This window comes from Phycodurus eques, chromosome 20 (genome assembly GCF_024500275.1).
Source record: "Phycodurus eques isolate BA_2022a chromosome 20, UOR_Pequ_1.1, whole genome shotgun sequence".
NCBI lineage: Eukaryota > Metazoa > Chordata > Actinopteri > Syngnathiformes > Syngnathidae > Phycodurus > Phycodurus eques.
The window spans coordinates 5678781-5701096 of NC_084544.1; the positions used below are offsets into that span (position 1 = coordinate 5678781).

The following is a 22316-nucleotide window of genomic DNA, read 5'->3' on the forward strand; positions in this document are numbered from 1 at the left end:
ATGACTAAAGGTGGCTTATATAAACACACAAATGTTGCTGAATACAACAAGGAGCACAGTGGCTAATCCAACCAATTTTCGCATAAAGGCTGATCGGCGATACCACCATGCGTCTTGTTGGACATCTTTACGACAACGCACTCTAACCATTGCACACGTGGCATCAGTAACTCAGGCTACACAGTTATGTATAGGGAATAATATTTCATTGAAGTAAACAGGAGTGCAAAAAAAAAAAAGTTTGAGGAAACAAAGTACAGACTCCGTACAGGGACATGCTGCGAATGTTAGTGCTTTGAGAGTATGAGGAGTGATGTCAGCAAACCACGAGAGACACAGCGAGCATGAGTACACACTCAGTTGATCTTTTATTAATGATGTTTTCTCACTGGGAAATGAGACGCTGCATCACTGACTGACACACCTCGACTAGATGTTGTATACTATATGTTGGAATGGCCAGGCAGTATATGACTTGGCTAGGGGTACAAATGCCATGTTGATGGTTTGGTTGCCATGGTGAGAGCGACCTACAGCCTTGAGCGAAAAGCAGACTGATACGAATAACCTTCACTGGGCAAAATGTACTCTATTTAGATTTTTTTTTTTGTGAGTACACAACCACAGAGACTAATGTGAGGGTGGGGAAGAAAAGATCATTTTGTCATATCGCAACGAATGCATCACTCAGTAAGCAATATTGCAAGAATTATCATACAAATTAGTTTCTCTAGAGATGAGCCTTCAAGCTTCTAGTATTGTTACTGTTGCCGCTAGCAACAATGTCACCACCCAGAAGCTTTCACTTACGTAGCTTACCCTCTCTACTCTCTGTTTTCATAGAACAATGCATTAGTTATGGGCCAATACAAAATGTAGCTGCAATGAAAGGGGAGCTATTATGGAAAATTTTATTTTTAAGTGCTTTTGTTAACTTCCTATTTCTGAAAATTCCTTCCCATTTCTCCCCCTGGTCGTCATGGTAAGAAAAACTACACCCACCATTAGCCTAGTAGTACAGTATATTGTGGCAGGGTTAGGAAATTGGATGTGTAATGTGTGGTGTAATCCTTAATCTTTGTTGTAATATGACAAAATCATATTGTGTAGTATTACCTGTAAAACACACGCGGGAACTGTGTTCAATTTAGAAATGCCTGTGTCGTATTCTTAGTTTAGCATTAACAGCTCACTCAGCTGCTTTCACTGTTTAGACTTGAGCATAAAAAATGTGTCATACTGCATGTATACTGTACATGACACATCAGTGTTGTTGATTTGTTTATACTTTCAATAGAGAGGAATGCTGTACCAGAGGGCCACTGATTGAAAAGCTTTTAATGTTACATTTAAAAAAAAAAAAAAACATTTTCTCTAAAAGTAAGGGGGAAATAATTTCAAAGTGAATCAGTGTGTCGCTTTCCCCCAATACCGTCTCTTTTCTCACATATTTTACATTCTTTCCCCTTGCACCAGCAAACTTCTCTTCATATAGTAGTCCTCATTCCACCCCTACTTCTGTTCTTATCTCCATTCCCCCGACTGCGCTGAGACACTCCAAAGCTCTTCTTCCCTCATTAACTCTCTTTCATGTGGCTGCAGCTGACAATAACTGGTTTGGAAACAGTAGACAATGGGATCAATGGGAGACAAGGATTATCCCTGGCTTCGCCGCCACACCCCCCATGCACGCCTGTGGACGTTGCCGCTTCGCATCCTTTTTCGTCCTCATCTGTCCCACGGAGGGTTAGGGTTTGCCCTTTCTTTTCACAGTCTTTTGTTTCATAATTAAATCCAGCTTCTTATTTTAACCTCCATATTCATTATCCACTTGAGATTCCCTAAAATCCTTTCTCACGGAGCTAATGTTGTGATCCTATCACGAGCGGCGATGGCATTGTGCTGACACAGGCGTGCGCATACCTGGTTCTGCGAAGCGATTGTGACGTTTGATTAAAGGCCGTGACAAATGTGATGTCAGCTCTTCCGTGAAACCGTAAACCTGGGGAACGGAACAGACGGAAGATGAGGATACGGGATATGGAGTGGGTTGGATGTGAACAAAAAAACAAAACTTTTCAAAATAGGGAGTCTTCTTAAAAAGTAAAACAAAAAGACATTTTGTAATGATTGATTTATTCGGTTGTTTCATATGCATCCTCGCCAATATTGAATATGTTCTTCTTTATCCACTTGGCGAAGCGGTTTTTACATCACCTTCACCTTACCTCCTTAGTGGATGTGGCAAGCAAGCAAAAATTTCACTCACCCAATTTCACCTCATACAGAACACCACCGATATTTCAACTTGATTTTATTTTCTCTCGCTGTTCTCCAATCTCCTTGTTTTCCCCTCATCTGTCTCTCCATTACACTCCCCATCTGCTTTCTCCTCATTCGATTTTGTCCCGAAGTCTCATCCCGCCCTTTTCCTGTCATGTCATCCCTCTGCATAGGACTCTCGGGTTTCGGTTGGAGCACAGTTTTAATGGACTGTAATTCACTACCGACTCCTATCTGCTTGTCGAAACTCATGTTCAAGTAGTGGGAAGGAAACTGCGTGTGTTTGTGTGTATGTGCAGATTGGAGGTCATCTGATGAATTATGTAATCTATTTTTCATCAAAAACAAACAGCCCTTCCAACCTAAGACCGTAAACAAATATTTTTCCACCAGGAAGTGACACGTCCACCTGATCCTCCCCATCAAAAGCTCCAAGACTCCATCTCCCACCGTATGAATAATAAAGGCATCCCATATGTGTTCGCCTGTAAAACTGGAGCACCAACTGTGGGCCCGGGGGCATCGGGGTTGTCGTGGGCACCGGCTACGCAGACTGTCCGCACCTTTGGGCTACTCATGCGTGCACGGTCTCATACCCAAATATAAATGCACTCATGCCAGAACTGGGACTGAATGGGCTTCTACAGTGAGACTGAGACCTTACTATCATGAGAGTTCTTATTATTTAATACTACGGATGGACCAGTACCACGTTTTTTCCAGACCGAGTATGACTACTTACATATGAGTACTCGCCAATGAGGAGTACCGATACTTGATATTGTCATTAAGTCTTTGGATTCAAAGGAAGATGTTTTATTTTCATAACATATTGTTAAAAACTCAAACTTTCACTGAACATAGAAGAGGTTTCACTCAAATACAATTTTTACACAGAATCAAATATTGTTTGAAAACACATAAGACACGGTCTAAATTTCACTCAAATATAACAATTTATTCATATGTTGCCACGCCATTTGTGTTTGAATATTCTTATTTAAAGGTTTATACTATGACATTGAGGCTATTCCCTTAGCTCATCTATGGCGTTCTGTATGATGTGTTAGGATTAAGCTAGCAGAGACAAAGCTATGCGTGAGTGAGACGAAGTAAGTTTGAAAACTCCGCTCATAAAGTTGACTTGTGCCAAACTGTTCAAAAGATATGCGAATTATCAATGCATCCATTTTCTGTACGGCGCACACTGTTCAGTGTCGAGCTGTTATTTTTAATTAATTAAAATTAATTTAATTAATTAAAAGTTACATTTATTTAAGTTTTTAGTAGTGGCATGTGTATTTTCAACACCCAAAACAGATATTTCCCCTCATTCTTAATTCTTGTCTTCCAGCACTCCTATGCAGCACTCCGATTTGAATTAACGGTGACGTCTGAACAATGCTTGCCTGCCTCCCCAAATCACCCCAGTGTGCTGTGATCATAAAAATTGCAGAATTCATCAAATAAATGTTTCTCAAACTGTTCCTGGAGCAATAGAAAAGGGAAACAATGGTTGCTAGGCTGATGAGTTAAGTTCAATAATTCAGACCGCTCTCATAAGTACCATGAATAGATAGATAGTACATTTATCAGTAATTCTCACTCGAAGGTTTTCACTTAAGTCAGCCCCTCAAACTATCAAGCTACCACCTGTCAAACCATGCAGACACCTTCTAGCTTCCTTGTTCATTTAATCGCTTCACTGCCTTTTCGTTCTCTTGATTTCAAGTCCATGATTTGTTTTCTTATCCATCTGTTGGCTGACTTGCCACGATGCGCTGCTACCGTCACGGTGCCGGACCTTTCCCTTCGTTAGCGCCAAGGTTGCAGGCGAGCTGCTTTGTTTGTAAGAGACGCGCTCGGCAATTCAATTTCACAGCTTCATCTCACAAGAGAGCTGGATGTGCATCAGGTTTGAGGGGACAGTAATTGAAAGGCACTGAGGCTCATCCGTTGTCCTCTTTTTTTGTGTGTGTATATGCCTCTCGTGTTTGTAGAAGCATTTGTGTTTGCACTATCATTATTGTTGCTGGAAGGCACTTTTGGTCACCTATTGTAGTTCCCAACAAAATTTGCCCCGAAGTGACTTGACATTCTGCTTTCATGCTTGTTTTTGGGTCAAAGCATTTTGATTACCCAACGTAATATCGATGAAAAATGGCCACATCTGTTGGCTGAACGTCAATATGAATCTTCCACTTATTTGAGTAACAACGATCTCGTGTTTGTTCGGTGGCGTTTCATTTCATCTCATCTTCGTATCACTTTAATTGGAACTAGGTCGGAATGAATGTTTTGACAGTGATTTTGAGAGGTGAGGTGCATGAGTGGGATTGTCGCTGCATTATTCAGAGGGAATGGGAGATTATGCGCCATCTGCGGTCGTACCCCGGTGGGCCTGTCACAATTGATCCACAACCCTTGACCTTTTCCATACCCACAGTGTTTTCCAGCCATCCTGTCATATTTGCCGTGGTTGCGTGCAAACATGCTTTTTCTTTTTTTTCTTTTTTTAGACAGACAGACAGATTTCTGTTGAGCTCACCTTGGTCTCAGGACAGATGCTATTCATCTGTCAGGTCATCTGTGCAAAAGGGGCACAGTAGTTAGAACTGCATTATGCATCAAGTTGTACATAAAAACTGTGCATGAGTGCTCTCCGGATCAATGGGAGACTGATCTCAACAAATTTTCTTTTTTTTCTTATTATATCTCTACCTCTACTACCTATCTACATTTTCTTCCAATGAAATCTATAGGGGGTCGTCAGTTTACGATGGAGTTCCGTATCCTGAATTTGTATGCGAGTCAGAACACGTCATAGCCAATACAGAAAACTACACATTTTAGAGAGGCCTTTTATTGTGGGCAACCTAAGGCACACCTGAGCAATAATTATGCATCTTGACATGCCAACCCTATGAGACGGATGCATCATTTTGACAAAGGAGAGGTGTTCACCAACACAGACTTAAACTGGTTTGTCAACAATGTTTGAGAAATCTTTGAGTTCAGCTCATGAAAAACAGGAGCAATAACAAAAGCATTGCATGTATATTTCTGTTCAGTGTAGTTGTTTGAAAAACACATCAAGGCCATAAATATAAAACAATCAAATCGAAACAAATTGTACGTATGTTGGCAACTGTGCCGCGTGATGACATCCTCTTACCCCACGTACCGTTGGTAACCTCGAAATGTCGTAAGGACTGACCAAAAACGGACCGCCTTCAACTGAAGACTTGAGTATTACCTTTGGATGAATTCAGTACTGCAAATTCAGCATGGTAAACATAGCCAACTTTCATCAGGGCTTGAATAAAAACTACAGCCGATAGGAACGCCTCTCACTTAGCAAATGTCAGCGAGCAGCCAAGCAAACGACAAGTTTCCCTCTGATCTTCGATGTGTTCTCCCGCCTCTTCCAACCCTACTTTCTTACTCATCTCATAACAGGTTCTGTTATCGTATTGAATCACAGCTTTACTGTCTCGCCACAGCTGGCTGAGAAGATAAGGCCATTAAAGGTTAGCATCGACGTGATGAGCCCAAATGGTTCCGCTTTGACGACGCCCTCGGACTCGAGTGACGTCGCATGCTTACAGATGCTTACGTTCAAAGACCAATTTGAGAAGTAAAACATCTACTAAGACCACTGTGTCCATAAGAGAAAGTGCTTGCTATACCAGGTCAAGCTAATACCAGATTATGCCTGATTTTAGTTAATTAGATGATGAGAAGTGTGCCATGACAAGCTGCTTAGTCTGATCAGAGAGATCAGCTTCCTCTGACAAGCAAAACTTATCGGGCTTGCCGAGCTTGACGCCAAGATTTTTGAGCATGTGAACACCCACAACCAGCTTTATAGTTTATTTACTCTCACACGAATCAACCAATTAGGACAGTTTATTTAACTTACAGGAGACATATTATGCATTTTTGTCTGCCTCGCATGCCCAAGGGTCGGGTTGGAATCTCGGCTCCTGTATGGTGTTTGCATGTTTTCCATGTTGCATGTTTTTTGTTTTTTTTTCAGCATTACCTCAGTATTACCCCATATTCCAAAAACATACACGTTAGCTTCATAAAAGATTCTAAATTGTCCGTAGGTGTGAACGTGAACGTAAATCTACTGTATTGCGCCTATCAGACAAAGTGAAGTAGGCCACACAAAAAAAAAAGAGACATGCCATGAAGCAAAGATATTCAATAACAAATGAAAATAATAGTAACTGAAATCTCGCTCTCATTTCTATATCATGAAAACTTGGCATTGGAACAGGGTTGAGTCGACGTGCAATACCCACTGTGTAAAATTCCACAAAGCTAAGAAGTGATGCAAACTTTGTCTTTTAGATCTATTGCATTTCAACATATATTTGATTATAGCGGTATTTAAGGCAACCAACAGCGAAATTAAGAAAAAAAATCAGTGTGCCATGACCTCATTGACGCTAATTGCCATGAGCTGCTGCTGCAAAATATTTGCATATTCCAGTTTCGTATTAATTATTGAATGAGGTATTCGATGTGTTTGAGTATTGCTTTTGCTAAGCACGGTCTTACACTGTGCTAACTTCCCTGCAAAGTACACGTCAGCTTGATAGCTGCAAAAGAGGTTCTTTGTTGAAACGCGAGCACCTCTCCCTGTCATTTTGTAATTGACAGTCCAGACATTTAACGACAAAAAAAAGCCATAATGGTGCTTGTGCAATTATGAGCTGTGTGTTTCCAGTTTGTTTGCAAACATTTGCCTGCCGAATAGATGCAAATCCTTCACTGTCCACTTTGTTCATCTTACATAAGCCTGCTCCCTAACACGCTCCCTTTATCCAAAATGACAGGAGCGTGTTGGGTGTTCCGGCATGGATGCAAGGACAGTTAAATGACAAGTCAGAATGTGGTTACAAGATCTGCTGAATATATTTTAGCCTAACTTTGCTACTTACTTTATTGAAAAAATAATTATTATTTGAATGAACATGTAAATGCATGTAAGAACATAGCCAGATGCTCTCTGCGGTAATGCTTTCCAAGTGACTTGCTCGTCTGTTTACCACAGATTTTTCAGTCACACTCAACTCACCAGAGACAAGAGTCCTCCAAAACTTTTGCAAAGATTGTCCCTCTTGTGACTGTTTTTCTCTGATTATGGATATTTCTCTGAGGGCTCAGTTGTCTGCAGTGAATGGTGACGGACATCCTCTCTGGCTGAGTGACACAAGTGCCCACACACACACACACACACACACACACACACACACACGCAGCTTGTTGTGTGGCATAAAAATCATAATAAGTCCCATTGCACACATGAGAGCTCACACAAGAAAAACAAAAAAACAAAAAAAAAATCCGTTGATGAAAGGAGAGCCTAAAAAAAAAAAGAATGGAAGTGCACTCTCTGACATCCACTTTGGCAATTTTGCTGTTGGAAACACACTAATCATGCTTCCATTGTTTTCCATTACTGCGAGTCAGACAGGTAATCAAGTGTCAGAGTGGTTCCATGAGTTCTCTTCTCGTTAGCACTCATTTGCATTTCCCTTCCACTCCACTACTTCCGTGTTCGGCATGATCTACATTCCACTCCGAATGTAGTGGAACAGTGAGGCCAATTCCTTTATTTTTGCTGCAACCTAAAAATGTTTGGTTTGACATCAAAATGTGAATATGGCACAAGAGATCAAAATTTTAGCTTTTATTTCAAGGTATTTACTTCCTGATGTGATACACAACTTGGAAGATCGCATCTTTTGTTTCAACCAACCTAGTTTTCATGAAATTACAGGAGCATGTGACTGACAGGTGTGTCCCGTTACATACATTTTTCGAGCTATATAGTAATAGCAGTGAATAACTACATTTGGTTTCAGATTTGGGGTTTGCCTGTGAAGACGACTACAATCAGAAATGTGACCAACATGAAAACCAGCGAGTTGTATATGAGTGGAACAACAAGCAATTGTGAAGCTGAGATAAGATGGAAAGTCCATAAAACCATTTGGAGAAAAATGAAACCACTTGTGTAATAAGTTACAGATGAAGACAAAAAAAAACAACAAAAAATGAATAGAGGCTAAACCAAGAGATACACACCACTCATTTGGGTTTATATAATTACTGCAATCTAATTATAAACTTTTCAACACACATTTAAACACAAGCTGTAGCAAAAGGTGCAGACAAAGCATACAACAATACTCAACAATACTCTTCTTTATTCTTTGCAACAAAAACAAAAAAACTGACTATAATTGCCATCTTTTCTGTTTTATCATAAAATCTACATGTAGCATAACTACATGTAATATACTGCCCACTGGTGGCCAAGGTGCACACACACCAGCATGAGCAGCACAATTCCCATTGAATTATCATGATGCACAAAGCATTTAATGCTTTCCATACTACAGAATTATGTTATTGCTGTACAATTTTATAAACTACAATAGATACAACAATAGATACACTAGAATCGAGTGGTAGGTTTCTTATTTTAAAAAAATTTGTACGAAAATGTTCAGAATGAACTGCAGTTCTGGGGAAAAATAAAAAATAAAAAAAAATCACACGCATGGATCAAGTGCAATAGATTGTGTGTGGCAGGATGTGAAGACCTTTGAGCAGTGAGGAGGCGCTGAGGTGGAATGTATAAGTTTCAACAATGGCATGATAAGCGAGGGCGTGTAGCAGCAGTGATTAATTAAGTTTTTATTATCTCCTGTTTCCTCCCTTCTCCTTTCATCCTCACTCTCATCTACGCTCACTGTTTTGCCTGCTTAGATTGCATCGATTTTTGTACTTCATAATGAAAACGGGCACAACAGTGGAGTTATTTCCTCCCACTTTCCATCCTCAGCAATACTTATTCTTTTGTCTGAGACTTCCAGTGAGTGTCTCCTGAATGTCACCAGCTTTTTTTTTTTTTAAATCTCTCCTCTCTCATTTTCTGTGAACAATTGCCATTGATTTTAAATGTTCACTGGAATATGAGAAGACCTTTCCATTGATTGCGCTACCGACGTTTTTGTGTGTGTCGTACGAAGGCGTAGAAACCAAAATACCAATTTGTTCATTTCAAATGGCCTTTGTTCATTGGATTTTGCAGTACCTGACACACACATGCTGCCACTGTGGGGTGACTAATCTTTTTTTGGTAAGACTAGACCAGTGTTGGAATGCAACATTATATGCACTTTGACTATCCTATTAGATCGTTTCTATTGCAGAAATTAAATTACCCTCACTTAATTCTATTTGGATAATATTCGCCTAATAGAGGAATGGAATATTGTGTGCACTGCTCTGTGTCGAGTATGATTTGAGCAAACATCATTCAACATCCACAACGTGTGTCGCTATAACCTCTGGATGAAAAAAAAAAAATCCTCCTGACTTTCAATTATAGAATTCCATGTTCACATCTTTAGCAAAAGAAGATAACAGCGGGAAACCGTTAATCACAAAAGTACCTGGAAAACTATGCTTGACCTCGACGCACAGCTCTAAAGGTGGCCTTGTTAGCCTCTCTGTAGCTACTGCAAAATATGGGATGGGGGTTAAGCGTGTGCTAAGCTCACACTTTCCCTGCCTGTCACCTCTAACATATTGCACAGCTGTGTCCCTGCTACCAGGAGTGACCTTCTAGCATAACTCAGTTCTCACCATTTGGTCCGCTTCATTAGGTTTGTTTGCCCTGGTATTCCTGCATATACAATGTAAAAATCCATCTTTTTACTACATCATATGCTAACATGGACGCTGGGTCAGCTTTCTGCTACAGAATAATTTTTTTTTAAGAATTTTTTTTTTTTTTTTTTTTTAAATGTGAGTGACCGCACACATGAGCATGAAACAAATCAGTATCATACCCTAAACCAGAAGTATTGCACAAGCAAACCTGACCTGATGCAGTACGGAGACTGACCTGTGAGCGGCAGCACTGTGCCTCAGCTCACCGAGACGGCCGGTAAAGAAAATTAAGCAGCAGTTTGCCACCAGTGAACCATTTACAACTTCAGTTTGTTATCGTAAATATTTAATGTTAAACATTTACGATTGTTTACCCTGATAAATTTGTGAGCTGATCGGAGAAGATAAAAATCACTCTTAACACACCTCACAACACAGGATCATCTTTTGAGTCGGGCTCAAATTTGGCAAGATTATCTTTATAGGTCTCGCCTGCTTCATTTCTGTGTCATTAGCGTTCACTTTATATTACAGATTCACTGTTGCAGTGTCAACTAAAAATTAAAAACAAGACTTTTAAAATGGTACAGTGTATGCCCATCTTTGCATTAATAAACTGCTTGATATGAGCACTATGTTGACATAGCATTGACGTGGACATTGATATTAATTATGTCTTAAAGCAACAGTAAAGTAAACATTTGTCCCCGTATTCACTGTGTTTCGTTTGCAGTATAATCCATTTGTAATAGCGCAGCACACAATTCTCAACAGTAATGATAGCACTGGTAGTCAGTCAAAGGCTAGTGAGAGATTTCTGAGGCAATGACAGTGACACTATTGTTGTGATTATGAGTCACCTTTTTCAGGTCAAATGAAATGAAAGGCAAGGAACAAAAACAAAAACAAAAACAAAAACAAAAACAAAAAAAAACAAAAACAAAAAACAAGGAAAAATCTATGCGGTGGGTCTATCCTCAAAGCGACATAGCAACCCTGACTCAAAGAACCTTGATGAGCAGCCACACTCATGGACATACATTATGCAAATGCAGGTACTGTATATTTTGCATTTCTATTTGAATTTTAAGCATGCTTTTGTAAAGACAAATGAGCCCAGTGGTTGTCATTCCCGAGGAAGGAAATCTAAAGCATGACCAATGTCATTGATCTCAGTGGGCAGCACGCTCGCTTGACACTTAGTTCATAAATTACCTAGCAACACCAGAATCAGCTGGTTTTGAGTGTGTGTCCGTGTGGTGGTGCATCCCACTGTCAGTGTGGGATTGGCATTTGGACACACATTGCAACTATGTGCAACCTCTCAACGGCAGGGTTGCATGGGAATGCGTGCTAGGAATCAGTCTACAAACTGGAAATTGGTGACTTCAATTTGAGCAAATCAGCCACGCTGCATGCTGTTAAATTGGGAGTCACCTCTCTTCCCGATTTGTCTTTGCCTTCAACTTCTGCATGTTTGTATGTTTGTTTGTTTGTTTGTTTGTTTTTTTAAACACAGGCAGCCAATCAGTTTGTTCTTGACCTTGAACACCGTTTTTGACGGGGTAGTGTGTAGAAATGTATTTTCTTATATTTTGCTGTCTTCCACCAGCATATGGACTTTCCCAAGTTGTCAGAGATGTTAAATTATTCATTTTTCTAGCCCATTTCTGGCTTAAATGTTGAAAGCGGCTCTTGACCTTGGCAATAGCTGCTGCCAACACAAGCGCACTGAAGGGTCCATTCATATTTCTTTCATAACTTTTTACAGTTAATTTTGTCTATTAATGTAGCTGTACAACATGTAGCCATAGTGTCACTGCCCTGCAGTATCGCAGTTGAACATTTATTATAAATTGGATTTGTTTTAAATGATCATTTAAATATAATTTAATAAAGTAGACAATCCCATTATTTAATTGTTATTCAGCCTAATTAGCATATTTTTTAAAGTCATTTTTGAATGTTTTCAGAAAACAAGAACAAAAACAAAATTAAAAAAAAATAAAAATGAAAATCAACAAATAAGAAAGAGTTCAGTTGTCTCGATTCAACCTTTGCAGATTACAACAATTTTTTTAGCAAGTACAATGGTATTTTTTATTGATATTGTGTGTTACTTGTTTCAATAAAGTCTCACTCATCACTCATCAGCCCATTCTGTCTGGAATTATAAATGTGATACAGTTCGTCAATTCCTACCATCACAATTGTGACGACGCATCGCTGCAATGGTTATTTTCCTCATCCTTACACAAGAGTAATTGCACGGTCTTACTGATGAATCTGGGTGAAACGGCCCTTTGAGCTGCTCAGCCTGCAAGCAAAGTGTGACATGAGCCTTCTCTGAGCTGCGTCTACCTTCATCTGCCTTTGATTATGTGTCAGGAGAGCTTGTAATACAGCACAACACAACCTAGACCAGGGAGAGGGAGTAGGCTTTTTGGAAGAGGCAAAGAGGGGGAATGGTGGATTGAGACCAAAAAGTGAAAGAAAGTTGAAGAGTTCATTTGCAATCTACATAAAATAAAATACATGCAATCTATTTGTAGGTATACATTGCATGCATATTTAAGGATATGCAGCAATTCCTCATTTATTGCAGGGTTTAGATTCTGTACCACCCCCGCAATAGGTGAAATTTGAAGTAGCAACCATTTATTTTATTTTTTTTTATTATTTATACACATTTTAAAGCTCTATGAACCTCCCCAGTCTTATTAATCTTCCCCACACTCCTATTAACCTCTACCATAATTTTATAAACACTTTCCATACTTTTAAAAACCTTTTAAACTCTTAAACATACAGTAATGCCCGACAGTACTGTCCACTATGTACATTTTATTCAGTGTAATGTGTTTTAATGAAATGTCTTTTTTTTTTTACTTCTTTTTTTTACAATTTTGTTACAGGCTAGGAAGCGTTTATCTTAACACAAAAAAATATGACTATACACTCAGAATCCCATGATATGGTGAATTATGCACAAGATGAATAAAAAAAAAAAATAATCAGAAATGCACTGAATCCGCAATAGGTGGAATGCGATATATAGTGAGGTAACACTGTACTGTAGATCTCTAATCTGCCATTGTAAAAGATGAAATGCTTAGTTTGAATGACCGAAGTAGCAGCGAACGAGACAGCAGGAGAAGTCGAATTAAGGAAGAAGTAGGATGAGTTCTCTATGGGAAATGAACAAAGTGAGGAGGAGCACATCAAAAAAGGGGAGAAACGATTAAGACAAAGTGAGATATGAAAGGCTGTGACTAATATCCAAATAAGCCGTGTTTACATGCATGCGTGCAGAGAGGCGAGCGATCTCCTGCAGAAGGCCCCGGCTGGGCTCGACGTCTAATGAGCTGAAGCTCAAAATGAGCCTGTTGTGCTATTCTCCTATTACCTTTCATCTCCTGTTATACGGCCATCTAATGTCCTCAGCAACGTCCCCTTGTGTTATTGCGGGAGCGAGTAAGAATTTAAGCCAATTACTGGCAAGCAGCACCGCCTAAGTGCTTTTGGAATTTTCTCTCTCATTAAGTCACAGTCAGAAGCTCTTCTCGGGCTGTTTTTGTACTGCAAATAGTTTGATGATCACGAAACGGCACACATTTTGATATATGATTCATTTCATGCGTATAATGATGGCCATTCTTCTCTCATTGTGACTGGACATTCATGAGAAATCGAAACACCGCTCACGGATTTATCTCAAAGTCTGACTTATTTCTGATCTGGAAGAACAATACTGTACAGTATTGCGACGTGCAGGAAAATGTGGACTGGATTGATATGAATACAGATATCTTAAAACTTAATTCTGCCTATCTTTTAGCTGATATTGAATGAGCATACAAAGCGAAGAAGGCTTGGATTTCATCGATCGGTCTGATGTTACATATTTTAAAACTGCGAATGGATGACACTATTTGGCAATTGTGCATTCGGCCAAGTTTAGTACAAGACCATTTTCTTCAGTCTGACGATGAACCGAACGCGTTTTTGAAATGTGGGAGAAAGTTGCACGCAGGGAGGAAAGCCACACAAGCATGAGGAGAAAAATCAATTCCACACGGGAAGGCACCACTAACTGATATTGTCCTTCCACTGCAAAGAAACCATTGTGAATTGATGGTGGCTAGATGTTGTGAAGGTTGCCGCCGCCATCTAGCAGTGGCACTCGTATCTTAAATTTTTGCTTGTATCGCAAGACAAATTTAAAAAATGGCCGAGTGATGGCTCCAACCTTGAAAAAAAATCAAGACACTCAATATTCAAGGACCGCAATCGAAATCGAGGGAGTCCTATTTGTCAGTTCCTTCGAGTTTCTCAATGTCATGAAAAAAATGACACTTGCCGCAACGTGTGTTCTAGAAATGATGATGGAAAATGTGTCAAATTGGAAGTGGAAAATGAGGGTGAATAGAAAAGCAGGGCAAGACTAGGAGGAGAGTAAGACAGAAGGAATTGCCCCCAAGGCTCTCTTCCATTTTGCCCTTATGAGGGCAGCAAATTTCCCTTGTGCTGTGGCCACCATCAACATCCTCTCTCTCGCTCTCTCGCTTTCTCTCACAAACGCACGCACACGCACACACACAAAATCACTTAGTCTCACTGAAGAGATACCACAAAACATGGAGGTAATTTCCACGCCACAATGTAACAAATGTGTTAGGCATGTTGTTAGGCTAATACCATTATCGTTGAGGTCATTTTTAACTGTCACAATATCAATAGAAAATATCAATGTGCTTCATATCTGTGTAGATGCCCCATCATCATACTTTTTACTCTGCTGGCTAACTGGAATCATTTACATTTCTGCAGATGTTGATTTACTTTGAAAAGTGTTCTGTGCATTTTGTAAAGTATGGTAGATACATTTGTTACATACAGTATATCTAAAAAAATTTTTTTAGAAAAATGGTGATTCACATCATTAGCATATTTTGGTTTAAAATGAGCTTTGCATTTATTTTTTTTTACTTGGTCTATACCTCTCAATCTGTTCCTCCCCATAAAAAGGTATTTAGGAGTAGAATTCACTTATCAGCCCTTGAGAAATATTTGTTAATACGCAGGACATAGGATAGAATGGTAGCAAAGCACAAGGAACATACACGTGATGCATGACTGTAAACATCTGCAGTGCCATCATTTCACACCGGCTTCCTCCGGCTTTCTCCTTTGAAAGTCCCCAGCTACAAAGTCTTCATCTAAAATAGATATAAAACCATTTACCCGCCTCGCTGGTGCTTTGCATTTTTTTAAACCCGAAGACATGACTTCCATTCCTGTCGCTCCGCTTTACTCTCATCGACCTTTCCCTCCGTATGGACAGAGATGACAAGTTTCTCCTCACTTCCAAAATGTTTCCTATTATCTTCAAGTCTTCCTGGATCTTGCTGCCAGAAAAGAAATGTGTGCGTGCCATGAATGTGTGTTCATACGAGGGGGGAAATGACATTGCATTAATTCATTAGTCACCTTTCCCAGAATGTGGATTTCGCTGCCTGCCAGAGAATAATGCCAAGACACAGCTGAGACAATTCTACGTTAATCCTTTTCTTTTCTTTTTTTTTTCCCCCACACTTGCCATGATGGCCGTGCGGAGCTGGTATCTTCAGAGTCTACTGTACTCTCCCCTACCAGGCAAACCAAAATCCATTTGGCTACGATTCTTTAAGCTGCTCGTGCACACACACTCTCAAATGGATCGACGCATCAGCATGGAGCTCACGGTTCATTGTATCTGCGGTCCAACAAAGCCAGTATTCAGGGACACAATGCTCTCTTCCATGGAGCATGAGCCATTTCAATGAAAGCCAAGGCAGCGGCTGGCTTGTGATTATTTGCTATTGTCTACACTTGCACCAAAACACGAGACAATAAGCGTTGAACAAAAACGTGGATACTACATTACATTTTCAACCTACATGACAACTTCGACATCAAGGAAGCCTAAATGCCATGCGGAACTGTTTAATTCAAACAACAGAATATGATGTTAACAACTACAAAACGATTTGAAGTCCCTGCAGCACAAGTGTGTAGTAAAACGTACTTTGACCCCAGCTGCCGCCAAGAAAACATCAAATGTCTAAAGCAATAAGGGAAAAAGTCTCAAGGTTCCCATTTTCATTTGTCCACAATTTTACTGCCGAGCAGTCCAGGTTGCAGTCTGCCTCTTCCGAAAAGTCAGCTTGAATCGGCTCCAACCCCCACAACCATGCTGAGAACATTCAACAATTCCCCCCCCCCCCCAGTCCCTGACTAACGGTAATTAGGCCTTCAGTAGCTTTTCCAAGGATACTTCGACGGGTCCTCTGCGTGCCTCAAGGTTTGAGCCTGACACCTTCAGAGTGACCATTCCACTAGAGGGGGATGAAATAAATAGGCTAGTCAAGGTCTTGAAGTTATAGTACATCAGTGATGTTCAAGCACCCCTTGACCCTCGCTCTCATGAAGATAGCAGAGAGCGGGCCGACTCAGCTGTTAGCAAAGTGGGTCAGAGCAGCTGGCATGATCACATGAATATTTCATGAAAAGAGCTGCAGAGTAAAGCCTCTGCAACAGTCAGGTTGATGCTAAGCAGTGTTAAACACCAGCAGCATAACAGCGTGTTGTTGACTCCCTACTAAATAGTTGTTCCTCCAAAGAGAAGGCGAGGACCAATAAAGCTGCATCACGGATGGATATGCATCCTTCAAAGGCTTTCTCCTTCCTTCGAGCGCTTGGGCTAGAGTCAATACATGACAACACTGGGCAAGATACGGGGTATGCTGCAAGCATATAAAAATCAGCTAGATGTCTAGAAAGACATCCTGGTTGTGAAATAAAAAATAATAATAAAAATAAAAAGACATTTGCCGGATTTCATAGTCACATTACACTTTTCCTGCCGTCTGCTGATACTCTTGTGGTGGCATCACCAACATGCAAAACGCCATAGATGTAGTACACAAAACACCCTTGTAGTTCAGCATCTAGATCAGGGGCAAAAATAATTTCATGAAGACAGTGCGGTAAATTTAAAGTACCACTGGCCCATTTGTCCATTTTAGAAGTCAACCCCTTGAGTAAAATGGTTTCCCCACACCGGTTTTAGAGACTCTAAAAACTTAAGTCTCATGAGATTTGCTAGCGTTAGTCATGATTAACTTATAACTGTAATTTTTGCACGACTTTTGAAGCCCCCCCCCCCTCCCCTTACAGATAAATATGGTTGAACTCCAAATTTAACCACTTTTGGGGTTCAACATTGTAGGTTCAACTGTTTTACTGTATGCAAGAGAAACTGTGGTATAAAATCGCTCAGAATACAAGTGGGACATTTGCAAATGTGTACTGCTGTTAAGTTGGGGGGGATCTTGGCGTTAAACTTGGTCAATCTTAGGTTATGCAGTGCCACTCCAGTCCTGAAGGTGGCATTAATACGCAATAGAGAGCGACTGACAAGTCAAACAAAAAAGCCTGTCTTGCAGTCTTCCGTGGAATCTATCCCTCCTTTTTCTATCGCACTCGTCCTTATTAGGGTGACGGGTGAGCTTGAACCCATTCAAGCCGACTCAGAGCGAGAGGCGGTGTACATGCTGGACTGAGCTTTCAGCAGCCAAACACTGGCATCTGTTTGAGATGTAAATAAATGATGGAAGTAGTAATGTAGCCTTCAGTTTTGAGTTAGTGGCTAGCAAATGAAAGATTGTAAGGAAGGCTGGGCGTGATATGTGAATATTGAGAGAGGCGGATGGCAGATCAAGGTGTGAAGAATGACAACAAGCATTTGCTCAATGGCAGAGAACCAGATGGGCATATTAAGGAGAGGACCATGGCAAGAGGACGGGATGAATACAAGTAGGTCAGGAGGAAAGGCAGAGGAACAGGTGCCATGTGGTGCAAAAGACAGGCTGAAATAATAGGAATTGCTACACTTTCTTTAGCAGCTTTGTTTTTATGGTTGTATGTGCATGTGTCAAAATGACTGGCAGCTCCTATAGCCAGCAGCCTGGCACAAAGCTGAAAACCTCATGATAAACACAACATGGTGTAATTTATTACTTTAGGCAGAACAGCACTGCACACTTTGTCATCTATTCATAGAGGAACACCCACGAATAAGGCACACTGCCAATTAGAGTTCAAAGAGCATTTTGGTAAACTAAATTTTAACAAGTCAGTCTTTTTCTTAATTTTTTGTAGTCCTTGTCTGTGCACCACTTGGATGGAGTTAACCTTCTTGGTGACATCTCTCATTTAGGCAATCAAAACCACCTGGCCACACTTGATACTGCATGATTACTGTATCTCATACATGTGCACGAACATGAGTACACACGCGCTCAGAGAGTCCCACGCTGCTGAGCCAATTTAACTCTAATTACATTTCAAAGTGACGAGAGATGCATGTGTGCACTAGTTAGAGAAGATAGTGGTAAATAGAGAGGTAATTATATCAACTACAGTCAATAAAGTGTATTTAATCCCATTTGGAATTTAATCATCAGTTGTTGAGCATTTGGTGAAACTACAATAGAACCTCCAAACATGAACACAATCCATTCTGTGATGACAGTTGACTTCCAAGTGAGACATTTTCCCACATGAAATAATTATTTCCTTTTCTGTTTACGTTTGCTTACAGCGTCCACTGATGTGGAAAAAGAAAGTTGAGTCACATTGTAGCTGCAGTTTCTTCAATTTTAATGATTTCACTTTCTCCATTTTTGTTTTGTTTTTCCTCCATGTTGTACACCATGATATCCCAGTTAATTGGAAGGATATAAACAATGAAATGATGCCATAATTGATTGAGATTGGGGAAGGGGAAAAAAACAGATCCACTTCCATCGCCTCTGCAGGATGCAGTTGATCAATAAATGCGCTGTTTGCCTCCGCTGTAAATCATGTACGTGCAAATGCGCCGAGACCCCCTGCGGGCATGAATGGAGGAATGATGCAGACAACAGAGGAGTGCGGGCCTGATGAAAATAACAATAAAGAACAGAGGTAACAGATGTAAGGAAAGGGTAGGTGCCGAGGTAGAAAGTAAAGAGAAAGACAAATACTTTTGATTTATCAGCCTGGCGGCCATTGAGATGAATGAGAGGAAGCTTTGCAGAGTCTGTTTGGATGGCTGCTCACCATTGCACTGCTTGTCTGAAGGTTTTTGTTTAGGTGCAAAAAAAAAAAAGAAAGAAATGAAGAGTATTTAACTAAATATGTTAATCAGAAAAGCATTGTTTCCACTTTCAATTCATTAAGCTATTTCACAGATGACATAAAGCAATCTGCACATCACTTGTCAGTCTATGACCTTTTTGTTGTGATTTATTTGTGTGTCACTCATGGGAAAATGCAAGGTCATTTTTCAGACATGCTAGTTACTCAAGGTGAAAACAATGAACACACTTTGGATCATGTGTATTTCCATTGTCACAGGCATTTGCTATTTATGTAGCACTGTTTTCAACGAAAGGGTTAAATATTTACTGATTGCAAGTTGTTGAAAATTTTGTTTTTGCTCTGTTTCATACGTGACCAGTTTTTCCTTTTGTGCCTGCAGGTGAGACTTGTGCAGCCCTGTCACGCCCACAGCGCCCCCTTTCTGCCCGGACGGCCCACCACGCCCCGGTGCATATGAAAGGATACCATGTCAGCCGTAGTTTGTCACAGCATTCTTCTGGTGGTGGCGGAGGAGGCCCCTGTCATTGCCCGCCTGAGGACGGCGATGGTCCAGGAAGAGACTACTACCACGGTCATAACGACGGCCACTACTACCCACCGGGAGGTCCGGCTGAGGCTTTGGCGCTGGAGAGACACCACTCTCACTCCCATTCCCATTCCCATTCTCACAGCCACTCAGGTGGGGGCACCTTCCCCCGCTCGCACCCCAGCCAACATCCGCCTCTGCAGTCGTTTGACTCGTGCGAGGAATGCTTGACATCGGGTCACGGAGGCAAGATGCACCGCATCCCTCCAAACCTGATGGATCAGTTTGAAAAGCAAGTGCCCTTCCACCCTGATGGCTTCCACACGCTTCAGTATCAGCGTACCACTAGCGGGGGTGCTGAGCAGCGTAGCGAGAGCCCCTCACGTATCCGCCACCTGGTCAACTCCGTGCAACGACTCTTTGCTAAGTCCCATTCCTTGGAGGCCCCTTCCAAACGCGAGTATAACGGCACAAGAGGAGGCGGGGACTACCGAGGCGAGAGAGGAGCGGGTCACAGGAGTGGAGGGGAGGACGGCGGGGGGCACTACTCGGGACACCAGTCTCGCTCTGCACGGAGGAACAAGTCTCGAGAGCGCAGTAAGAGCGGGGACTCTCGGCACGAGTCGGGCAGACGACACCGCAGCAGGACGGCCGGCTGGTGGAGTTCCGATGACAACCTGGACAGCGACAGCAGCTTCATGGTGAGTGGCGGCAGGAGAGGATACCCCAGTGGGCACGAGAGCCTAGATGCGGCCATCCAGGAGCTTACCATGAAGAGGCCCAAGGAACGAGGCGGTGGGCCTGGGCCTGCGGAGTGCATGGCCTGTACCACCATTGCGCTGGCTGGAAGCGAAGGAGGTGGAAACCACGGTCACACAGGTCACCCCGGTCACCCCGGTCACTCCTTGAAGAGAAGCACGTGGTCCGCCATGACCGTCAGTCAAGCCAGGGAGGTGTACCCTTCAAGGGGGGGAGGAGGAGGCTATGACAAAGCACTGGTGCCCGTTGAAAACAAACTGAAGGAGAGGACCCTACACTATCTGCAGGTGAGTGCACGCCTACATTTAAGAAGCCAAACATTGAGCAAGACTATAAAATTAGCAGTAACACTCGTGCAATGATTCATTATGTCAGAACGGTGTTATTTATTTTGTCTCAGTAATATGTTCAGGTAAAACCCATCAAGTGTAGACTGGAAATGTATGCTAACGTGTGCTCTCAATCACGAGTATGTTGAAGGATTGTGTTGGATTTCAAAGGCAATTTGCTATTAGTGTAAGCAGCAGCACAGATTAAAACATACATTATGAAGGCAGTAGACATAAATGTTGATCCACTTCACAAAACCTGCGTGAATTTCAAAGTCATGTTTATCTCTGACAAAGGCAGATAAAGAAGAAAGGACAGGAAGGAAGTGACAATAATGAGATACTGTCAAGTCTCAGCATGGTCGTAGCGACACACTCGACCCATTGTGCGCAACGCAGCAGGACCTACAGGTTGCACACTTTTTCAGATGCATGAAACCTAAACACCTGCTGTGTGTGGGAAGTCAACTGCCTTTCGCTCTCCTGAGTGCTTGTGCCACATTTACTGTTTGTAGACCATTTCCTGCTGGTTCTGCGGCATGGTTAGTGATGTCATGAGCCACATCGTCTTCCAAATCACAGCTTCTGGGATCGAATCTTGGCTCTGACCTTTCTCCCCCATGTACACCAACTAACTCCAACATGCAAAAAATAAATACATAAAAACGCATGTTCAGTTAATTAACACTAAATTGTGCATAGGTGTGAATGTGAGTGTCAAGGGGTGTTTGTCGATATGTGCCCTGAGATTGACTGGTGAGTCCAAAAGTTCAAACCATGATCCTGAACGGGATAACTGGCAGAAAATCGTTGTGCAGCAAGGCCTTATTATAGGTAAGGAGCAGTGAGTTTTAGTATCTACACTTTTAAGATTATTAAATGAAGAAATGACTGTGGCTCACTTTTGTCAACATTTTGATCATTTAAATCGCTTTGTAATCATAAATATTCACATTTGTTTCTGCCTTATAATAGCGTGCCTGTGCAATTCATGATATTATTAAAATGCTCAATGTGGTCATACTGTATGAGGTCTTTAAGAGACTTGCATGTACAATTATTTTTTTTATTGACATGTAGGCAGACACACACGTACGCACGCACACGCACACACAGACAGACACACACGTTCTCACAAATCTCCAGCTGTGTTCCTGCAGAACAGCAGGTAGCCACAGTATTCCCTGTTTTTTTTTTTTTTGCCAACTTTCATCCTTTTAGCCACAGCTGAAGGCTGCTGATACAAAGCGAGAGTTAACGTTTCGACAAGCCTGTGAAGTCTGACACCTTGATGCATGGCCTCAAGCATCTGCCTGCAGGAGTTGCTAGTCTACACGATGCAAAGCATTCAGCTCCAATTTGCAGCCTTGTTAATCACAACAATAGAGTTTTATATAAGTTACATGTTTGATAGTAAGATGGAAAAAACACTTTTTTGCAACAATTCTCACCCATCCGTCCATTTTCTACCAGTTATGCCCTTCAAGTTTAGACAAACATTTACACTCACATTCACAGCTATGGGTAGTTTGGAG

The 22316-nt window shown here is 41.3% G+C and overlaps 1 protein-coding gene across 2 annotated transcripts in view; it reads left to right on the forward strand.

The window, feature by feature from the left end:
- Nucleotides 1–22316, forward strand: part of dlgap3 (discs, large (Drosophila) homolog-associated protein 3) — an 85349-nt gene that overhangs the window by 49859 nt on the left and 13174 nt on the right. For both annotated transcript variants that reach the window (XM_061665276.1, XM_061665277.1), the window contains one exon: nt 19547–20739. In XM_061665276.1, the coding sequence (XP_061521260.1) occupies nt 19621–20739 (1119 nt within the window). In that variant the 5' untranslated portion in view covers nt 19547–19620. The remainder of the gene's footprint in view (nt 1–19546; nt 20740–22316) is intronic.